The sequence below is a fragment of the Pristiophorus japonicus genome, chromosome 16 (genome assembly GCF_044704955.1).
Source record: "Pristiophorus japonicus isolate sPriJap1 chromosome 16, sPriJap1.hap1, whole genome shotgun sequence".
Taxonomy (NCBI): Eukaryota; Metazoa; Chordata; class Chondrichthyes; family Pristiophoridae; genus Pristiophorus; species Pristiophorus japonicus.
Window position 1 is genome coordinate 114,477,945 of NC_091992.1, and position 17,692 is coordinate 114,495,636.

The 17,692-nt window shown below is 43.2% G+C and overlaps 1 protein-coding gene across 1 annotated transcript in view; it reads left to right on the forward strand.

Moving 5' to 3' along the window:
• The window catches only part of gaa (alpha glucosidase), a 55,762-nt gene extending 39,452 nt beyond the window's left edge, over positions 1 to 16,310 (forward strand). The window contains exons 15-20 of the mRNA XM_070857710.1: positions 1,850 to 1,998; positions 7,366 to 7,507; positions 8,033 to 8,131; positions 13,125 to 13,289; positions 14,374 to 14,526; positions 15,131 to 16,310. Of these exons, the coding sequence (XP_070713811.1) occupies positions 1,850 to 1,998; positions 7,366 to 7,507; positions 8,033 to 8,131; positions 13,125 to 13,289; positions 14,374 to 14,526; positions 15,131 to 15,193 (771 nt within the window). The 3' untranslated portion in view covers positions 15,194 to 16,310. The remainder of the gene's footprint in view (positions 1 to 1,849; positions 1,999 to 7,365; positions 7,508 to 8,032; positions 8,132 to 13,124; positions 13,290 to 14,373; positions 14,527 to 15,130) is intronic.
• The last annotated feature ends 1,382 nt before the right edge of the window (positions 16,311 to 17,692 follow it).

The following is a 17,692-nucleotide window of genomic DNA, read 5'->3' on the forward strand; positions in this document are numbered from 1 at the left end:
AGTGAAATTCAAAGATTAATTGTTGGATTTCTATCTGGCATGTGAAAAAGTTTGCAGATATATATCAATGGCCTCTGTTAATGGAAAAGGGCATTAACTGTGAAGTAGAAGTTTACCGAGTGTTTACTATTAATTTGCAATATATTTGGTACAACACTAATCATTTTTTTCCATGACATGAAAACACTGGCCCAGATTTTGCAGTCATTGGCGATGGGACATTGCTCACCACTGACCTCAAAACAACTGACTACAAAGATTAAGTGGGCTCGAGATCCTGGATTTTCTCTATTCCGACATGACTTGGAATTTGGTGGCTTCTGTGGCATCCAGCAAGAGTGTAGGCAGCAGACAGGCTGATCAGCCTAACAAATTGAAGTATACCCACAGGCAGCAAAGCAGGAAGTAAAAAGTAGGGGTTATAATTCACATCTTAATCATTGAACAGAAAGCAAAATAAAGATTGGGACATACACATGGGATTAAGGTTGAAGCTGAAATATCATAAACTTTAAAAAATAAAATGGAAAATTAATTTTTATTATTTTTTAAATATTGCAATTTTCAGATGTTCTTCTGAGAGAATCATACACCACGCTTGTAAAATTAGTGTTTCAGGGCTAGAAATGTTGTTTAGCAGTAATTATGATTCAATATGGCACTAAAAACTCAGTTACACCTAGTTAAACAAGGTTTGACAATTTGATTGATTTTTACAGCGCGAATAGTGCATAAAAAGTTGATGTTCACTGATTCTGTGTTGATTTCATCTGTGAAGGCTACAACAGTGTACCCTGTGGAGAAGCAGGGAATCACTGACAGCAGCTTCTGGATTTCCGAGTTTAAACGCATATGTGTGGACGCCAGAAGTTGCTGTCAGGTTTGCAAAGTAATGACGGCAAACACTGACAATTTTGCCGTCATTACAACAGCAAATTCCAGGCAACTGTAACAACGCCAGCAGAAAACATTTTTTTAATGTTTGATGTATACAACTAAATAGTGCTATTTGAAGGTGAGATCTTCTCCCACAAATCCCATTAGTGTCTCTTGCCTCTTCACTGAGCGTCATCACCATCCAAGCTACAGACATTTACTCAGCTGTCAACAGCTTCAAGATCGGAAGCATCGCTTATCACAAAGCAAAAGAAAACAATGCAAGCTTTCCTCCTCTTTGAGGTAAAGATCTCAGTGGTAGGAGCCTGGGAAGCAGGAGAAAAGAAGAATTGGTGCTAGGAGCTAAATTTTGGATGAGTGGTCTACTTATTAAATGTAACTTGTTTGCAACCTAAAGCTTTCATTTTGTTAAGGCCGAATGACATTTGTGACCTGAGTCACGGCGAGGTTTGATGTCCCCTCTGCCCCACCGTACCACCTAAAGGAAAATGCACAGTGAGGCGAGGCCTGGAGAAGGAAATGAATAAAAGTTCTGATCAGGGACTAAGGCGTAGAAATTTGATGGCGCCGCGCTTGTTTTTTGGGCGTTAAATAAGCACCTCAGCCTCCAAAAAGGCAGGCATCAAGGACAGTCGCATTATGAGCCGAAAGTGTGCTACCCGCCATATTGGTGTAGGCAAAAAGAAATCGGTCCTGGTCGACCCCCTCTCCTGGTTGTCTTTAAGCTGCCGGCAATATAGCAGCCAAACTTCAAGGCCTTTTCACTGAAAATCTGGCTGTGGATGCCCATTAACAATCCACAGCCCACTGGTTCAATGATATTGAGGCTTGAGGCCTAATATTAAACCTGTTCATTCAGGATCCCTGTGCGCCCGTTTTTGACGCAAATTAATATTTACCCCTCGATGTGAATGCCAGTTGTAAAGGAAGGACTATGTATTTTGTTTTTCAGTCTCAGGAACCATATGTCTTCAGTGAGTCAGCGCAATCAGCAATGCGGAAAGCTCTCTACATGAGATACATGCTGCTGCCTTTTCTTTACACTCTGTTCCACAAAGCCCACTCTGCTGGAGAAATGGTTGTTCGGCCGCTGTCATTTGAGTATGTTACCTTTTTTTAGTACTGTGTGTAAAAGTGTTTTGTACCCTAACGAGGTTGGAAAATAGTAGCCTTACCTGAGGCCAGGTTGAAACTATTTCCAATCTTGTTTCGCCTGTGGATTTGTTTTAGATGATCCAGTCACATTTTAGTCCTAACTTCAAACTTTCTCCATTGCTTGATTCCAAAGCTAAAATTTGGGTCATCAGAAACCTAAGGGGCCCAAGTTTGCCCAGGAGTTGCTCCGTTTTTTTTGGAGTATCTTAAAAATCGCAATTCTGCCCATTTAATTTGCTTCAGTGTAAGTGAGTTAGTTAGGTCTTTTTAAGTTTTTTTTTCAAAATGGGGCGTTACCAGCCACTTACGCCTGTTTTGGCCATTTAAGCAAGTTTAGACAGCTAAAAGTTACTCCAAACTAACTTAGGCCAGTGTATGTGGCCATACAGAAAAACCTTGTGGTGAGTTAAGAAATCAGTGCAGGTAGCCAGAGATTAGGGCAGGGGGGAAGGTAAGGGAAGTGAGATGACCTTGCAAAGCACTAAACATCTTCACAACAACATTAAAGAAGCATAAGTACATTTAAAGCACCAAGCACTAAACAAAGCAGTACATTCAAAGCACTAAGCAAAGCACAAAAATAAGCATACAATAACACATAAAAAATACAAGAAAGCTGAGAGGACTTGCACCTAGCACCAAGACTTACAAAGCACTAAACAACTAGATTAAAAATGGATTGGTAAACTAGCAAATACATTATAGCAAGTTTCAGCCAAACTATTTTACAGAATTCCTTTTGAAAGCAGATGAAGAGTAAACTTGAATGTAAATCAAAAACAAGAATTTAGGACCACACAATCAATCAATAAATAAATAAATAAACATAAAAAATTGAAGTCCTACCTTCAGCAAAGCTTTACTGCAGAAAAACACTAACAACTGGGTACTGTTGCACAGAGTCTATAGCAAGCTCTGCACACTCTGGCGCCGATGAGGGAGCCCATTCGGCCAGAGCTAGGCGCAAAGTTCTTCGGGCCCCTCCCACACAGCCTGCACCGCACACACTGGGGGCGAAGAGCTACTGCACATGCGCACACACTCTAGTGCGCATGTGCAGAGGTCCCGGCACTGTTTTCAGCACCAGGACCTGGCTCCACCCCCTACTGCTTGTGCTGCGCCACGCCAAGGCCTACGACGTTCGAAGGAGCGGGGAGAATACCGAGGTAGGTTTTCAGTGCCGGTTGTCGTCTACAAAGTTGCCGCACCTCAGGTAGGTGCGCTGTTTTAACCACAGGGGCAAACTTGGGCCCATTATGTGTTCATATTTTACCATTGAGGTTGCATCTGGGGCACGACCCTCCTTTCTAATAGTTTTCAAGTCCTTGCCTGGTAATGTTCATTAATTGGGTGAAGATTATTTTTTTGAGTGCAGTGAGGCGCTGTTGGTTCAGCACTGTTCACCCAGGTTTAGACTGAGTGACTAATATAACATTACAATCTGCACAAGAGATTATTAGCAAAAATGAGAGCGCATGGAATTGGAGGTAACCTTGTGACTTGTGTCAGTAATTGCTTGGGCGGTATAGAAACAGAAAATAGGTGCAGGAGTAGGCCATTCAGCCCTTCGAGCCTGCACCGCCATTCAATAAGGTCATGGCTGATCATTCCTTCAGTACCCCTTTCCTGCTTTCTCTCCATACCCCTTGATCCCCTTAACCGTAAGGGCCATATCTAACTCCCTCTTGAATATATCCAATGAACTGCCATCAACAACTCTCTACGGCAGGGAATTCCACAGGTCAACAACTCTCTGAGTGAAGACGTTTCTCCTCATCTCAGTCCTAAATGGCCTACCCCTTATCCTCAGACTATGTCCCCTGGTTCTGGACTTCCCCAACATCGAGAACATTCTTCCCGCATCTAACGTGTCCAGTCCCGTCAGAATCTTTTATGTTTCTATGAGATCCCCTCTCATCCTTCTAAACTCCAGTGAATAAAGGCCCAGTTGATCCATTCTCTCCTCATATGACAACCCAGCCATCCCTGGAATCAGCCTGGTGAACCTTTGCTGCACTCCCTCAATAGCAAGAACATCCTTCCTCAGACTAGGAGACCAAAACTGAACACAATATTCCAGGTGAGGCCTCACTAAGGCCCTGTACAACTGCAGTAAGACCTCCCTGCTCCTATATTCAAATCCCCTAGCTCTGAAGGCCTACATACCATTTGCCTTCTTTACTGCCTGCTGTACCTGCGTGCCCACTTTCAGTGACTGATGAACCATGACACCCAGGTCTCGTTGCACCTGTCGAAATCTCGACCTCCGAAAAGAATGACTCCGACACTTACAGCTCCGGCAGAAGTTTCTTTAATTTACTTGCTAGCAAGGGGCAGATCACACTCAGTCAATGGCTAAGTGAACACCTCCGAAATGGTACAGTTTCACAAGATATTTATACAGTAAAACCCAAGTTATGGCCTCTCCCTGTGTATTGGCTCTGTCTCGTAGTCAGTGAATACAGATAAAGAGTTAATTACTACATCCTTGTCCTGACATGGTTTCCAGATAGTTCCTTTTGTCAGGGTTATTAGTTGGCCAGCCGGCCATTACTCCATGAGAGTGAGGTAATGAGCTATTACCTGTCTTGCATTGTTCAGTTTCCTAGTCAGTTTATCTGTTTGCATCAAATGGATGCGGTCTCTACAAGAGATAATGGCTGGTGGTTTGAGTCTAGAAGATAAGGGTGGGGTGACATGGAACTCTTGTCGTGTAGACAATAGGAGAGCACCATGGGGGGGGTACTTGTCTCAGCATGACTTGTCTCCTAGCTGTCTGATGGCCATCAGCCATCTCAAACCAGGTTTAGCTGTTTATGCAAGCTGACTGCTAAAATGCAGAAAGTTCTGGAAGGGCCAGGACTCCATTTTGTTATATATATATTGCAAAGGGCACACAAATACCGTATGGTATCAGCTTAGATAAAAATACATTTCCACACACCTCCCCTTTTTCTAGTCTGCTGCCATTCAGATAATATTCTGCCTTTGTGTTTTTGCCCCCAAAATGGATAACCTCACATTTATCCACATTATACTGCATCTGCCATGCATTTGCCCACTCACCTAATCTGTCCAAGTCACCCTGCAGCCTCTTAGCGTGCTCCTCACAGCTCACACCGCCACCCAGTTTAGTGTCATCTGCAAACTTGGAGATATTACACTCTATTGCTTCATCCAAATCGTTAATGTATATTGTAAAGAGCTGGGGTCCCAGCACTGAGCCCTGCGGCACCCCACTAGTCACTGTCTGGCATTCTGAAAAGGACCCGTTTATCCCGACTCTCTGCTTCCTGTCTGCCAACCAGTTCTCTATCCACGTCAGTACATTACCCCCAATACCACGCGCTTTGATTTTGCACACCAATCTCTTGTGCGGGACCTTGTCAAAAGCCTTTTGAAAGTCCAAATACACCACATCCACTGGTTCTCCCTTGTCCACTCTACTAGTTACATCCTCAAAAAATTCCAGAAGATTCGTCGAGCATGATTTCCCTTTCATAAATCATAGGAGACAGAGAGTAGGAATAAAGGGTTTATTTTCTGATTGGCGGGATGTGACAAGTAGTGTTGCTGGAGCTTCAGCTTTTCACCATATATACTAACTTGGATCAAGGAATAGACTTTTATATCCAAGTTTGCAGATGACACAAAATTAGGAGGCACAGTAAGTAGTGTGGATGGGATAATGAAGAACAAAGGGACTTAGACAGATTAAGTGAGTGAGCAAATTTATGGCAGATGGAGTTCAACGTGGGGAAGTGTGAGTTCATTCACTTTGGAATCTGAGAAAGACAAATCGGTGAATATGCTCAATGGTAAGAGACTAGGAGCTGTGGAGGAGCAAAGGGATTTAGGTATTCATGTTCACAAATCACTAAAAGCTCGTGCAAAAAGTGATCAAAAAGTCTAATGGAATGTTGGCTTTTCTAAAGGGGGCTGGATTACACAGGGAAAGAAGTTGTGCTTCAGAGCTTTGGTCAGAACCCATCTGGAGTTTAAAGTTCAGTATTGGGAACCAGACCTCAGGAAAGATATATTGACCTTGGAAGGGGTAATTCACTGTACTGGTACCAGGGCTTAAAGGGTTTAAATTTGAGGACTAGTTACATAAACGTGGCTTGTGTGCTGCCTTTAGTTTAGAAGGTTGAAGGGTGATCTAATCAGGGTGTTTAAAATGATAAAGGAATATGATGGGGCAGATACGCAGCAACTATTTCCTCTAGTGGGGGAATCCACAACGAGAGGGAATAAAATTATGGCTATTTAGGAGTGAAATCAAGTTTCACTTTTTCATACAATGGGTAATGGAAATCTGGAACTTGCTGCCCCAAAAAGCTGTAGATGCTGGGTCAATCAAAATTTTCAAGACCGATCATTAAATTTTTGTTGGGTAAGGGTATTAAGGAATATGAAACAAAGGCGTGTAAAAAGAGTTGAGTTACAGATCAGCCATGATCAAATTGAATGACGAAATAGGCTCAAGGTGCTGAATAACCTACTCCTGTTCCTATGATCATTGGTCCAACTGCAAACAGCAGTTATTTTGGCATAGCCTGGAAGTGAATTTCAGCACTCCATGTGTTTGCAATTGTACTTAAAAATATTGTGCACGTGCAAACTGCACTAAACAAATGAGAGGGCAAATGGACAGTCTGCTCTCGAGCCTTAATTATGTTGCTCTGAGCCAGCTGTCTGGAGTGGCCATGGGCTGACTTTCCCATACAGCTTTTCCCTATTTCCCTCCTCACCAAGGCCTTTGCTCAACATCACCCCACAGCAGCACAACTGAGTTTGGGAACTCAACAGTTAGATATTGAAACTCTTGAGGCACCAATTACCAGAGATGCATCCGATGTTTGTTAATATACACATGACTGTCATTGCCATAGGATTTTTTTTACTGGAAGGTGTTAAAATATCCATTTTAGTACTTTATAATAGCTTTATAATAGCTATATTTAGGACCGAGATGAGGAGAAACTTCTTCACCCAGAGAGAGTGGTGAACCTGTGAAATTCTCCACCACAGGAAGTTGTTGAGGCCAATTCACTAAATATATTCAAAAAGGAGTTAGATGTAGTCCTTATTACGAGGGGGATCAAGGGATAAGGCGAGAAAGCAGGAATGGGGTACTGAAGTTGCATGTTCAGCCATGAACTCATTGAATGGCGGTGCAGGCTCAAAGGGCCGAATGGCCTACTCCTGCACCTATTTTCTATGTTTCTATATCCATAATAGCTTCATCTCACCTTTTCTATCAATTGTATTGAAGTTACTCCAGATGTAAATGCTGCCCTTTCTCGGCTTTAGATTCCCTCAAGATCTAAACACACCAAGCATCGATCGTCAGTTCATGTGGGGGGAGGCACTTCTCATCACTCCAGTATTGGAACCTAAAACAGTGGAGGTGTCTGGTTATTTTCCTCCAACAACATGGTACAATCTACATGATGTAAGTTGTATTACGCTCATTCTTGAACATGATCTTGCATTGACTGTAGTACTGGATAGTGTACCACATCTGTGCATCACATGCTCACTGCTTTTAAATTTGTGTCTCCACTTGATCTCAGATCCCATTCAGATCAGACTATGCTGGTTTGTGTGCTGGTCTCGCTCATCCCTCTGCTCCAGTTCAGTTTGTGTGCTCCAACAATGTTACTTTACCAACCTAGTCATTTTGCGGATTTTCTTTGTTTTGTTTAACTGGAATCCTAGGAGATTCCCAAAAAGGCTTTACTCCAATGTTGGTCTCCTGAAGCACAGAATAGTTGAAGTGCAATATTCCTGTGATGGGAATTTTCAACTCCACCCAAAAGTCCAAGTAAATAGCCACTCAACTCATAGAGTGGATCAACTAAAGTCTAATCAGTTATTCCCAGTGTACAGCATAGTATTTGTATGTGTGCACATGCAGCTCTGAATTTGTCATCATTTTTGTACCTCTCTTTCTGATCTTGTATCTTTCAATGTTTAGGGTTCTGTTATTCATAGTAAGGGTCAGTACATTCTGCTGCAGGCGCCCTTGGATACAATAAATGTTCATGTACGAGGAGGCTGTATTTTGCCTATACAGGTAAGAGTATACAAGTAACTTCAGTGGGGGTGAAATTCAAGTTCGGCAGGGGTGCAAAATGGGTGGTAGCAGATCAGCTAGCTGCCCCTTATACACCCCGCCCGATTATTTTTTTTCCTTTCCCATTTTGCTTCCCTGTCAAAGTTGAATTTTACTCTCAACTTATTTTCTACTCTAGAGTGTACTGTGGGACACATTCAGAGGTTAATATTTTTACTGCAAGGCACAGGCAACATTTTGTTCCAAGATATTTTGACACGGTCATATCCCTCTAATTTACTACTTTTAGGAGAAGAATATCTAGAAATCGCTCCGGCTTCCTGTGGAAGTCCATCAAATTTACATTGTGGACCAGAGTAAAAAGCACCGGCACCAACAGAGAAACAGCTCCACATGTGCAAATTATAAATTATTTTCAATGCTGACCACAGAAGGAAGTTAAAAACGACATTGTTGGATGATTGTGGCAGGCTGAAAGCTCAGCTGGTCAAGGCCAATAAAAATGGTATCCAGTGCCACAGGCCAGAACATTTTGTATCTACTGCTGCTTGATTCCTGCCTATAGAGGAACATGAGTTCTCTTGAGCTTGTCCTCTACTCCTGCGACCGTAGTATTGGCTCATTTACTTTACTGTGCTGCAAACAACGTTAATGCTGCCACCCACAGTAGCACTGTAGTGGAACATCAGTAATTATAGAAATATAGAAAATAGGTGCAGGAGCAGGCCATTCAGCCCTTCTAGCCTGCACCGCCATTCAATGAGTTCAGGCTGAACATGAAACTTCAGTACCCCCTTCCTGCTTTCTCGCCATACTCCTTGATCCCCCGAGTAGTAAGGACTTCATCTAACTCCCTTTTGAATATATTTAGTGAATTGGCCTCAACTACTTTCTGTGGTAGAGAATTCCACAGGTTCACCACTCTCTGGGTGAAGAAGTTTCTCCTCATCTCGGTCCTAAATGGCTTACCCCTTATCCTTAGACTGTGACCCCTGGTTCTGGACTTCCCCAACATTGGGAACATTCTTCCTGCATCTAACCTGTCTAAACCCATCAGAATTTTAAACGTTTCTATGAGGTCCCCTCTCATTCTTCTGAACTCCAGTGAATACAAGCCCAGTTGAGTTATTCAACTGTATCTCTGAAATCCTGAAGTTTTGAGTGACATTTTGTTTAGATTTACTAGCCCAGTCTCGTATTCAGTATGTATGTTCAATTGCACCATGAAACTCATCCATCGGATCACAAGGTTATGAATAAGCTGTCTTGTCTTTTGGTATTTTTTATCCTTTGAAATAACAGATTTTTAACATGGGACCACCTTTTCATGAGGCAGCCACTTAATAAATGTGCTGCATTGTACAGTGCGAGGTTAGATTGGTGGCTAACGTGAAAGGGAGTCCAAAGGTCTTCTACAGACATGTTAACAGTCAACGGGTTGTCAGAAGAGCGGTGGGGCCGATTAGAGATCTAGTGGTGGAGGCATAAGTCATGGCTGGGGTACTAAATGAGTACTTTATATCGGAGTTTACCAAGGAAAAGGACTGCCAAAGCTACGGAAAAGAAGGAGGTTGTTGGGCTACTGTAAAAATAGATAAAGAGGAGGTACTAGAAAGGTTGGCAGTCTGGAAAGTGGATAAGTCACCCGGTCTGGATGGGATGCATCCTAGGTTGGTGAGGGAAGTAAGGGTAGAAAAAGATAGAAACATAAAAACATAGAAAATAGGTGCAGGAGCAGGCCATTCAGCCCTTCTAGCCTGCACCGCCATTCAATGAGTTCATGGCTGAACATGAAACTTCAGTACCCACTTCCTGCTTTCACGCCATACCCCTTGATCCCCCGAGTAGTAAGGACTTCATCTAACTCCCTTTTGAATATATTTAGTGAATTGACCTCAACTACTTTCTGTGGTAGAGAATTCCACAGGTTCACCACTCTCTGGGTGAAGAAGTTTCTCCTTATCTCGGTCCTAAATGGCTTACCCCTTATCCTTAGACTGTGACCCCTGGTTCTGGACTTCCCCAACATTGGGAACATTCTTCCTGCATCCAACCTGTCCAAACCCGTCAGAATTTTAAACGTTTCTATGAGGTCCCCTCTCACTCTTCTGAACTCCAGTGAATACAAGCCCAGTTGATCCAGTCTTTCTTGATATGTCAGTCCCGCCATCCCGGGAATCAGTCTGGTGAACCTTCGCTGCACTCCCTCAATAGCAAGAATGTCCTTCCTCAAGTTAGGAGACCAAAACTGTACACAATACTCCAGGTGTGGCCTCACCAAGGCCCTGTACAACTGTAGCAACACCTCCCTGCCCCTGTACTGAAATCCCCTCGCTATGAAGGCCAACATGCCATTTGCTTTCTTAACCGCCTGCTGTACCTGCATGCCAACCTTCAATGACTGATGTACCATGACACCCAGGTCTCGTTGCACCTTCCCTTTTCCTAATCTGTCACCATTCAGATAATAGTCTGTCTCTCTGTTTTTACCACCAAAGTGGATAACCTCACATTTATCCACATTATACTTCATCTGCCACGCATTTGCCCACTCACCTAACCTATCCAAGTCACTCTGTAGCCTCATAGCATCCTCCTCGCAGCTCACACTGCCACCCAACTTAGTGTCATCCGCAAATTTGGAGATACTACATTTAATCCCCTCGTCTAAATCATTAATGTACAATGTAAACAGCTGGGGCCCCAGCACAGAACCTTGCGGTACCCCACTAGTCACTGCCTGCCATTCCGAAAAGTACCCATTTACTCCTACTCTTTGCTTCCTGTCTGACAACCAGTTCTCAATCCACGTCAGCACACTACCCCCAATCCCATGTGCTTTAACTTTGCACATTAATCTCCTGTGTGGGACCTTGTCGAAAGCTTTCTGAAAGTCCAAATATACCACATCAACTGGTACTCCTTTGTCCACTTTATTGGAAACATCCTCAAAAAATTCCAGAAGATTTGTCAAGCATGATCTCCCTTTCACAAATCCATGCTGACTTGGACCTATCATGTCACCATTTTCCAAATGCGCTGCTATGACATCCTTAATAATTGATTCCATCATTTTACCCACTACTGAGGTCAGGCTGACCGGTCTATAATTCCCTGCTTTCTCTCTCCCTCCTTTTTTAAAAAGTGGGGTTACATTGGCTACCCTCCACTCGATAGGAACTGATCCAGAGTCAATGGAATGTTGGAAAATGACTGTCAATGCATCCGCTATTTCCAAGGCCACCTCCTTAAGTACTCTGGGATGCAGTCCATCAGGCCCTGGGGATTTATCGGCCTTCAATCCCATCAATTTCCCCAACACAATTTCCCGACTAATAAAGATTTCCCTCAGTTCCTCCTCCTTAATAGACCCTCTGACCACTTTTATATCCGGAAGGTTGTTTGTGTCCTCCTTAGTGAATACTGAATCAAAGTACTTGTTCAATTGGTCTGCCATTTCTTTGTTCCCCGTTATGACTTCCCCTGATTCTGACTGCAGGGGACCTACGTTTGTCTTTACTAACCTTTTTCTCTTTACATACCTATAGAAACTTTTGCAATCCGCCTTAATGTTCCCTGCAAGCTTCTTCTCGTACTCCATTTTCCCTGCCCTAATCAAACCCTTTGTACTCCTCTGCTGAGTTCTAAATTTCTCCCAGTCCCCAGGTTCGCTGCTATTTCTGGCCAATTTGTATGCCATTTCCTTGGCTTTAATACTATCGCTGATTTCCCTAGATAGCCACGGTTGAGCCACCTTCCCTTTTTTATTTTTACGCCAGACAGGAATGTACAATTGTTGTAATTCATCCATGCGGTCTCTAAATGTCTGCCATTGCCCATCCACAGTCAACCCCTTAAGTATCATTAGCCAATCTATCTTAGCCAATTCATGCCTCATACCTTCAAAGTTACCCTTCTTTAAGTTCTGGACCATGGTCTCTGAATTAACTGTTTCATTCTCCATCCTAATGCAGAATTCCACCATATTATGGTCACTCTTCCCCAAGGGGCCTCGCACAATGAGATTGCTAATTAATCCTCTCTCATTACACAACACCCAGTCTAAGATGGCCTCCCCCCTAGTTGGTTCCTCGACATATTGGTCTAGAAAACCATCCCTTATGCATTCCAGGAAATCCTCCTCCACCGTATTGCTTCCAGTTTGGCTAGCCCAATCTATGTGCATATTAAAGTCACCCAATATAACTGCTGCACCTTTATTGCATGCACTCCTAATTTCCTGTTTGATGCCCTCCCCAACATCACTACTACTGTTTGGAGGTCTGTACACAACTCCCACTAACGATTTTTGCCCTTTAGTGTTCTGCAGCTCTACCCATATAGATTCCACATCATCCAAGCTAATGTCTTTCCTAACTATTGCATTAATCTCCTCTTTAACCAGCAATGCTACCCCACCTCCTTTTCCTTTTATTCTATCCTTCCTGAATGTTGAATACCCCTGGATGTTGAGTTCCCAGCCCTGATCATCCTGGAGCCACGTCTCCGTAATCCCAATCACATCATATTTGTTAACATCTATTTGCACAGTTAATTCATCCACCTTATTGCGGATACTCCTTGCATTAAGACACAAAGCCTTCAGGCTTGCTTTTTTAACACCCTTTGTCCTTCTAGAATTTTGCTGTACAGTGGCCCTTTTTGTTCTTTGCCTTGGGTTTCTCTGCCCTCCACTTTTCCTCATCTCCTTTCTGTCTTTTGCTTTTGCCTCATTTTTGTCTCCCTCTGTCTCCTTGTATAGGTTCCCATCCCCCTGCAATATTAGTTTAACTCCTCCCCAACAGCACTAGAAATTGCGACGGTGCTGGTTACATCTTTAAATCCTCCTTAAATGCAGGGGTGGTGCCAGAGGACTGGAGGATTGCAAAGGGGAAACTGATAAACCTGGCCAGTCAGTTTAATGTCAGTGGTGGGGAAACAATAATCCGGGTGAAATTAATGATGATTGTATTTAAATCTGCATTCTCTCAAGGAGCCCAACACCACAACTGCTGCCTCTCGTGGGAACCCATTTGGTCTGATCGTGGCACTGTCCGATCAGGGAATTGCTAGAGGAGAACTCTTCTGGGATGATGGTGACAGTCTGATGACTTATGAAAATGGTGATTATACTGAAATTATCTTCCTAGCAAAACATGTAAGTGTGACTGATTTCAAACACTTCATTATTAGTGTTGATTGTGTAGAATTTAAACTTCAAACACATCGATATCCTTTCCTGGATAACATACAATGATAGCTTATTCACTACATTCTGTCTGAATCAAGGGGTTTCTAATGCTTTGTTTACACATTAAACTTTAAATCCGTAAGGAGGCACATTTGAGTTACCAGTGTAAACCACTTGTAATGTGGCAACTGGTATAAAAGCTGACTGAACTATCCCTGCCCAGTAGCCTTGCACCTTGTGTTGTGTGATCATCATCATAGGCGGTCCCTCGAACAAGGATGACTTGCTTCCACAAGCGTTCACAGATGTTTCAATGAAGGACCCGATGTTCCAGTCCTGAACTCCAATTGAGGGGGTGGAAGATCCCTGTGCGTGGATTTTTTTTAACGTGTGGTGACCACTGCACATCAGCCACCACACGGTTTCGACAGAGCTTTATCCAGTGGCAAGGGTTGAATCAGGACGACTGGAGACCTGCTCTGCTGCACAGACCTAGTGCACATACATATCACAGTGTGGGCAGGCCCATACTGCTCCTGGGCCCTCGGCTCTTCTGGGCCCCGTACCCTCATTCGCCACACCTTCGCCCACGATGTGTGATGGTGCAGCAACATCAACAGCAGACAGGAAAGCCTGCCTGTCTTAATGCCCAGCCCCTCAGTTGAAGGAGGAACAATGACGATAGGAGATTCCTTAGGGAATTCTAAGGAGGAAACTTAGTTTAAATGAATGAAAACGCCCAAGTCAAAGCCAACTTTACAGACATCCCTGATCCTAACTTGTAATCAAACAAATATTTTCTGAATATTTCCTTTTAAATAAATTTAAGTTCATTGTGGATTTTTTTAAGTAAAGGTTGGAGAATGATGGGTTTTATATTAAGATGCAGAACTGTCCCAAAGTAACATTTTGTTAAGCATAATTGTGTCATTTACATACTTTGACTGGATTGCAATGCTCCTTTTCATGGACTGCCACAGCTTGAGAAATTGGCGTAAGCTATGAAAACATTCGACTGTGTGGTACCTATTTTCACTATTTTCCCCACCAGAATGTACTGTTCAGTGAGATAATCCGTTTGAACAGCCAGGTAGATGGCCTGAAGCTACGCAGGGTCTTTGTGTTTGGAGTTCCATCACCTCCAAAGAAAGTTTCTGTTAATGGATTCTGGATCTCAGACTTCTCCTACAGGTTGGACACAAAGGTAAGGACATAGGCTTTGTCTAGATAGCATTTAAAACACCTTGATAAACACAGATAAAGTGAATGTTGAAATTTTAAAAATGCTTGAATATATTTCTCATTCTATTAAATGTGCTCTCTCCTGAAGATGTTGATATTTGCTCGGATACAGTTCTGTGGGTTCTGGGGACTTTATGATATATTACCCAAGTTCCCATCCTGTTGATGGGCTATTTGCTCATAAGGGCACCACTGTTGAGCTTGACGTCACCTACATATACACAGGAATCACTGGATATCGATCCAGAGTGAGAATTGTGGCCAGTTTCATCGTACCAACTTTGGGTTGCAGCCCTACTTCTGCCCTGGCTGAGATAAGCTAACTGAGCGGAAGGGAGGGGTGGTGTGGGGGGAGTAAATCTGAGATCTCCATTGTCTGTACAGTTCATCATCATCAGTGCCTTAACTGAGCTATTGAAGGGAGCTGAATTCAATTTTATAATGCAGTGTCAAATCTACAAAAAATATTTTTCAAGCTTTGCATTATAAGCAAGAACACAGAAAAGGGTTTGGTATTTCTGTCCATTCAGTTCATGGCATGAGTCTGATTTTTCTTTTCCTTTCAGGTGCTGACTTTGCAGAATCTCTCTCTCCTACTGGGAGAACAGTTTACAATTACTTGGTTCTGAGCAAAGTGAAGCAGGATCTGCTTGTACCAAGAAAGTCTCTGCAACAGAATAGATGCTGATTATAAACCAATGGTAAAGTCTAGCAAAAAGTTAAAAGAAGGGATATTTACGATTGGATACTGATAATTTGACAAAAATTGCTGCGCATCATTTGAAATTGAATTGTTGAGAGTGGTATATCAGGAACACTTTGTGCTTGGACTGAGTTCTGATTGAATCTGTTGTTTTTGGGGATTAAAGGAGAATGACCATTGTTTGATATCCGTGACAGCCATAAGGTACCCAGGGAGCTATTACAAATATGTGGAAACGCCCATTCGGTTGGCTTTCTTCCACTGTCTCAATGTTGGATCTATGCTGTATGATTCTATGTTGACCGTAAATTCTGCTGATTATTTTGTCACAGACACAACTGCTCATTCAGATACTTAATGAAAGAACAATCTGTATCCCACAATGAACCATAGAATCATAGAATAGTACAGCACAGAAGGAGACCATTTAGCCCATCGAATCTACGCTGCCTCTTTCGAACCCTAACCCTAACCTCCTGCTCTTTCCCCATATCCCTGCAATTTTTTCTCCTTCAAGCAATACACTGCTATTCTGAGTGTCCACTGAATTATTGTCAATTATTTTTCCTTTGAGAACAGACTGCATGTAGAAGAATACATTAGCACATTTAGGGTTGTCATGTTTGTACACACTTGGGAATTGCATATCATTTGGGGGAATCGGATAATTCAGCGAGTTCCATTGCTTTGGCAAAGCCATTTACGTCTCGGCAACATTCATTGCATTAAACGAGGTTTTGAAAGAAATTGAAGAATATCTCTCCAGTATTACTGGGAGATAGGAAGCATTATTGTAGTTTTTAAATCCTCTTGATCGGCACCCAGGACGAAAGTTGTTCTAAATCTTTAATGGCGGAACAAAAACGCCGAACATAGCTTTACAATAAGAACTCGTTAAAAACTTTGTGCAAATACAATGGTCTTTGAGAGACTTATTTTATTGGTGAAATCTGACCATTACTGTATAAAAATTGAAATGTTTATTAATATTGGGGGAGGTACTAGTTTCAGTGAAATGTTTTTTTGTATTTCTTTTTAAATAAATTTGAAATACAATGCTGGCTCTGTTCTTTCATTCAGCAGAATTCCATGAATCAGTCAATGTCAGATGCTGCGTATCCTCCTTTAGCAGCTGTTTGACTGGATTGTCTCCCGACATTCAGTCTACCTATTCTTGTTCCTTAGTACAATACACAGAGAAGTCTGTTGTTGGATTGTAGTGTTTTTGAAACCTGAGAAGGATTTTTTATTTTATGATTTGCGGTTGTGCCTTCTTTTCATCATTACCATTCAAGTCACAGAGTTTGGTGCAGCCCAGCTGAATGATGGTGTCTTTAAATTTCTAGTTTGTGTAAGGACGATCAGACATTAATTTAAGTTTGTTTTTTCCACATCCTGACATAATTCCACTAGGCTTTGTACCATGTTCCGCTGTATAGTATTAGGCAGTCCCTTGTGTCGAGGATGACCTGTTTCCACACCAAAGAAGATGAGCTCATCTTGAAAGGTGGAAGATACCTGTGCGTGAATTCTTTTAACGTGGAATGGCTGTTACACACCAGCCACCACACGGACTTGACAGAGCACGGTCTTGGTCCAACGGCAAGGGTTAACCAAGATGACTGGAGACCAAGCTCTGCTGCGCCATCACCTGGGCCCCGACCCCGCTGTTGTTATACGCTGCGCCGCTCCTGGGTCCACGACCCCATTGATCCTCCATTGCTCAGCGCCTCCGATCGCCACTCCCTGCTGGGCTTGATCTTCGCCCCCCCCCACCCGCTGTGCTCGAACGCCGCCCCTCCCCCGCCCCGCTATGCTCAAACACCAACACCCCCCCCCTACCTTCGCTCTGCTCGAATGCCGCCCCCCCACCCGCTGTGCTCGATCTCCGGGCCTCACTGCTCCTCCTCCACCTGGGTCCTGACCCAGCCGCTGGTCTTGTTCCTCCCCAGTGGCCTGCCTGGACTCCAATGACATCAATTCAGTCGCCCTCTTCGAAGCCGTCGCTCTCCTGGACCAGCTCACGCCACTCCCCGCAGTGGCTAGCTTTTCTACTTGTACCCCACCTGCCGCCAATGGTGGTTTCATGCAGGTCGGGGGGTGCCGCTGCTGAGGGAGTGGGTGGTTCACTTGTTCCTTGACCTCCAACAATGATGGTCTTTGACTAGGCAACAATAAGTGTGCAAGAGAAACCTAGTGACTTTTTCCTTCCACCACAAGTAGATGCTCATGAACCTGAACTCAGCAAAGTGAAGGATATCTCTACTTCATGGTATCATGTTTGGTGTTACAATGTGTTATGTCTCAAATAAAGCAATGTGACTGAGTACTGTAGACTTGAGTACTGTAGACTTGAGTAAGTGTGACCTTAGTCTCTTTATACTGACTCCAGACTGCTGACACAGCATGGGAGGCCTGCTTATAT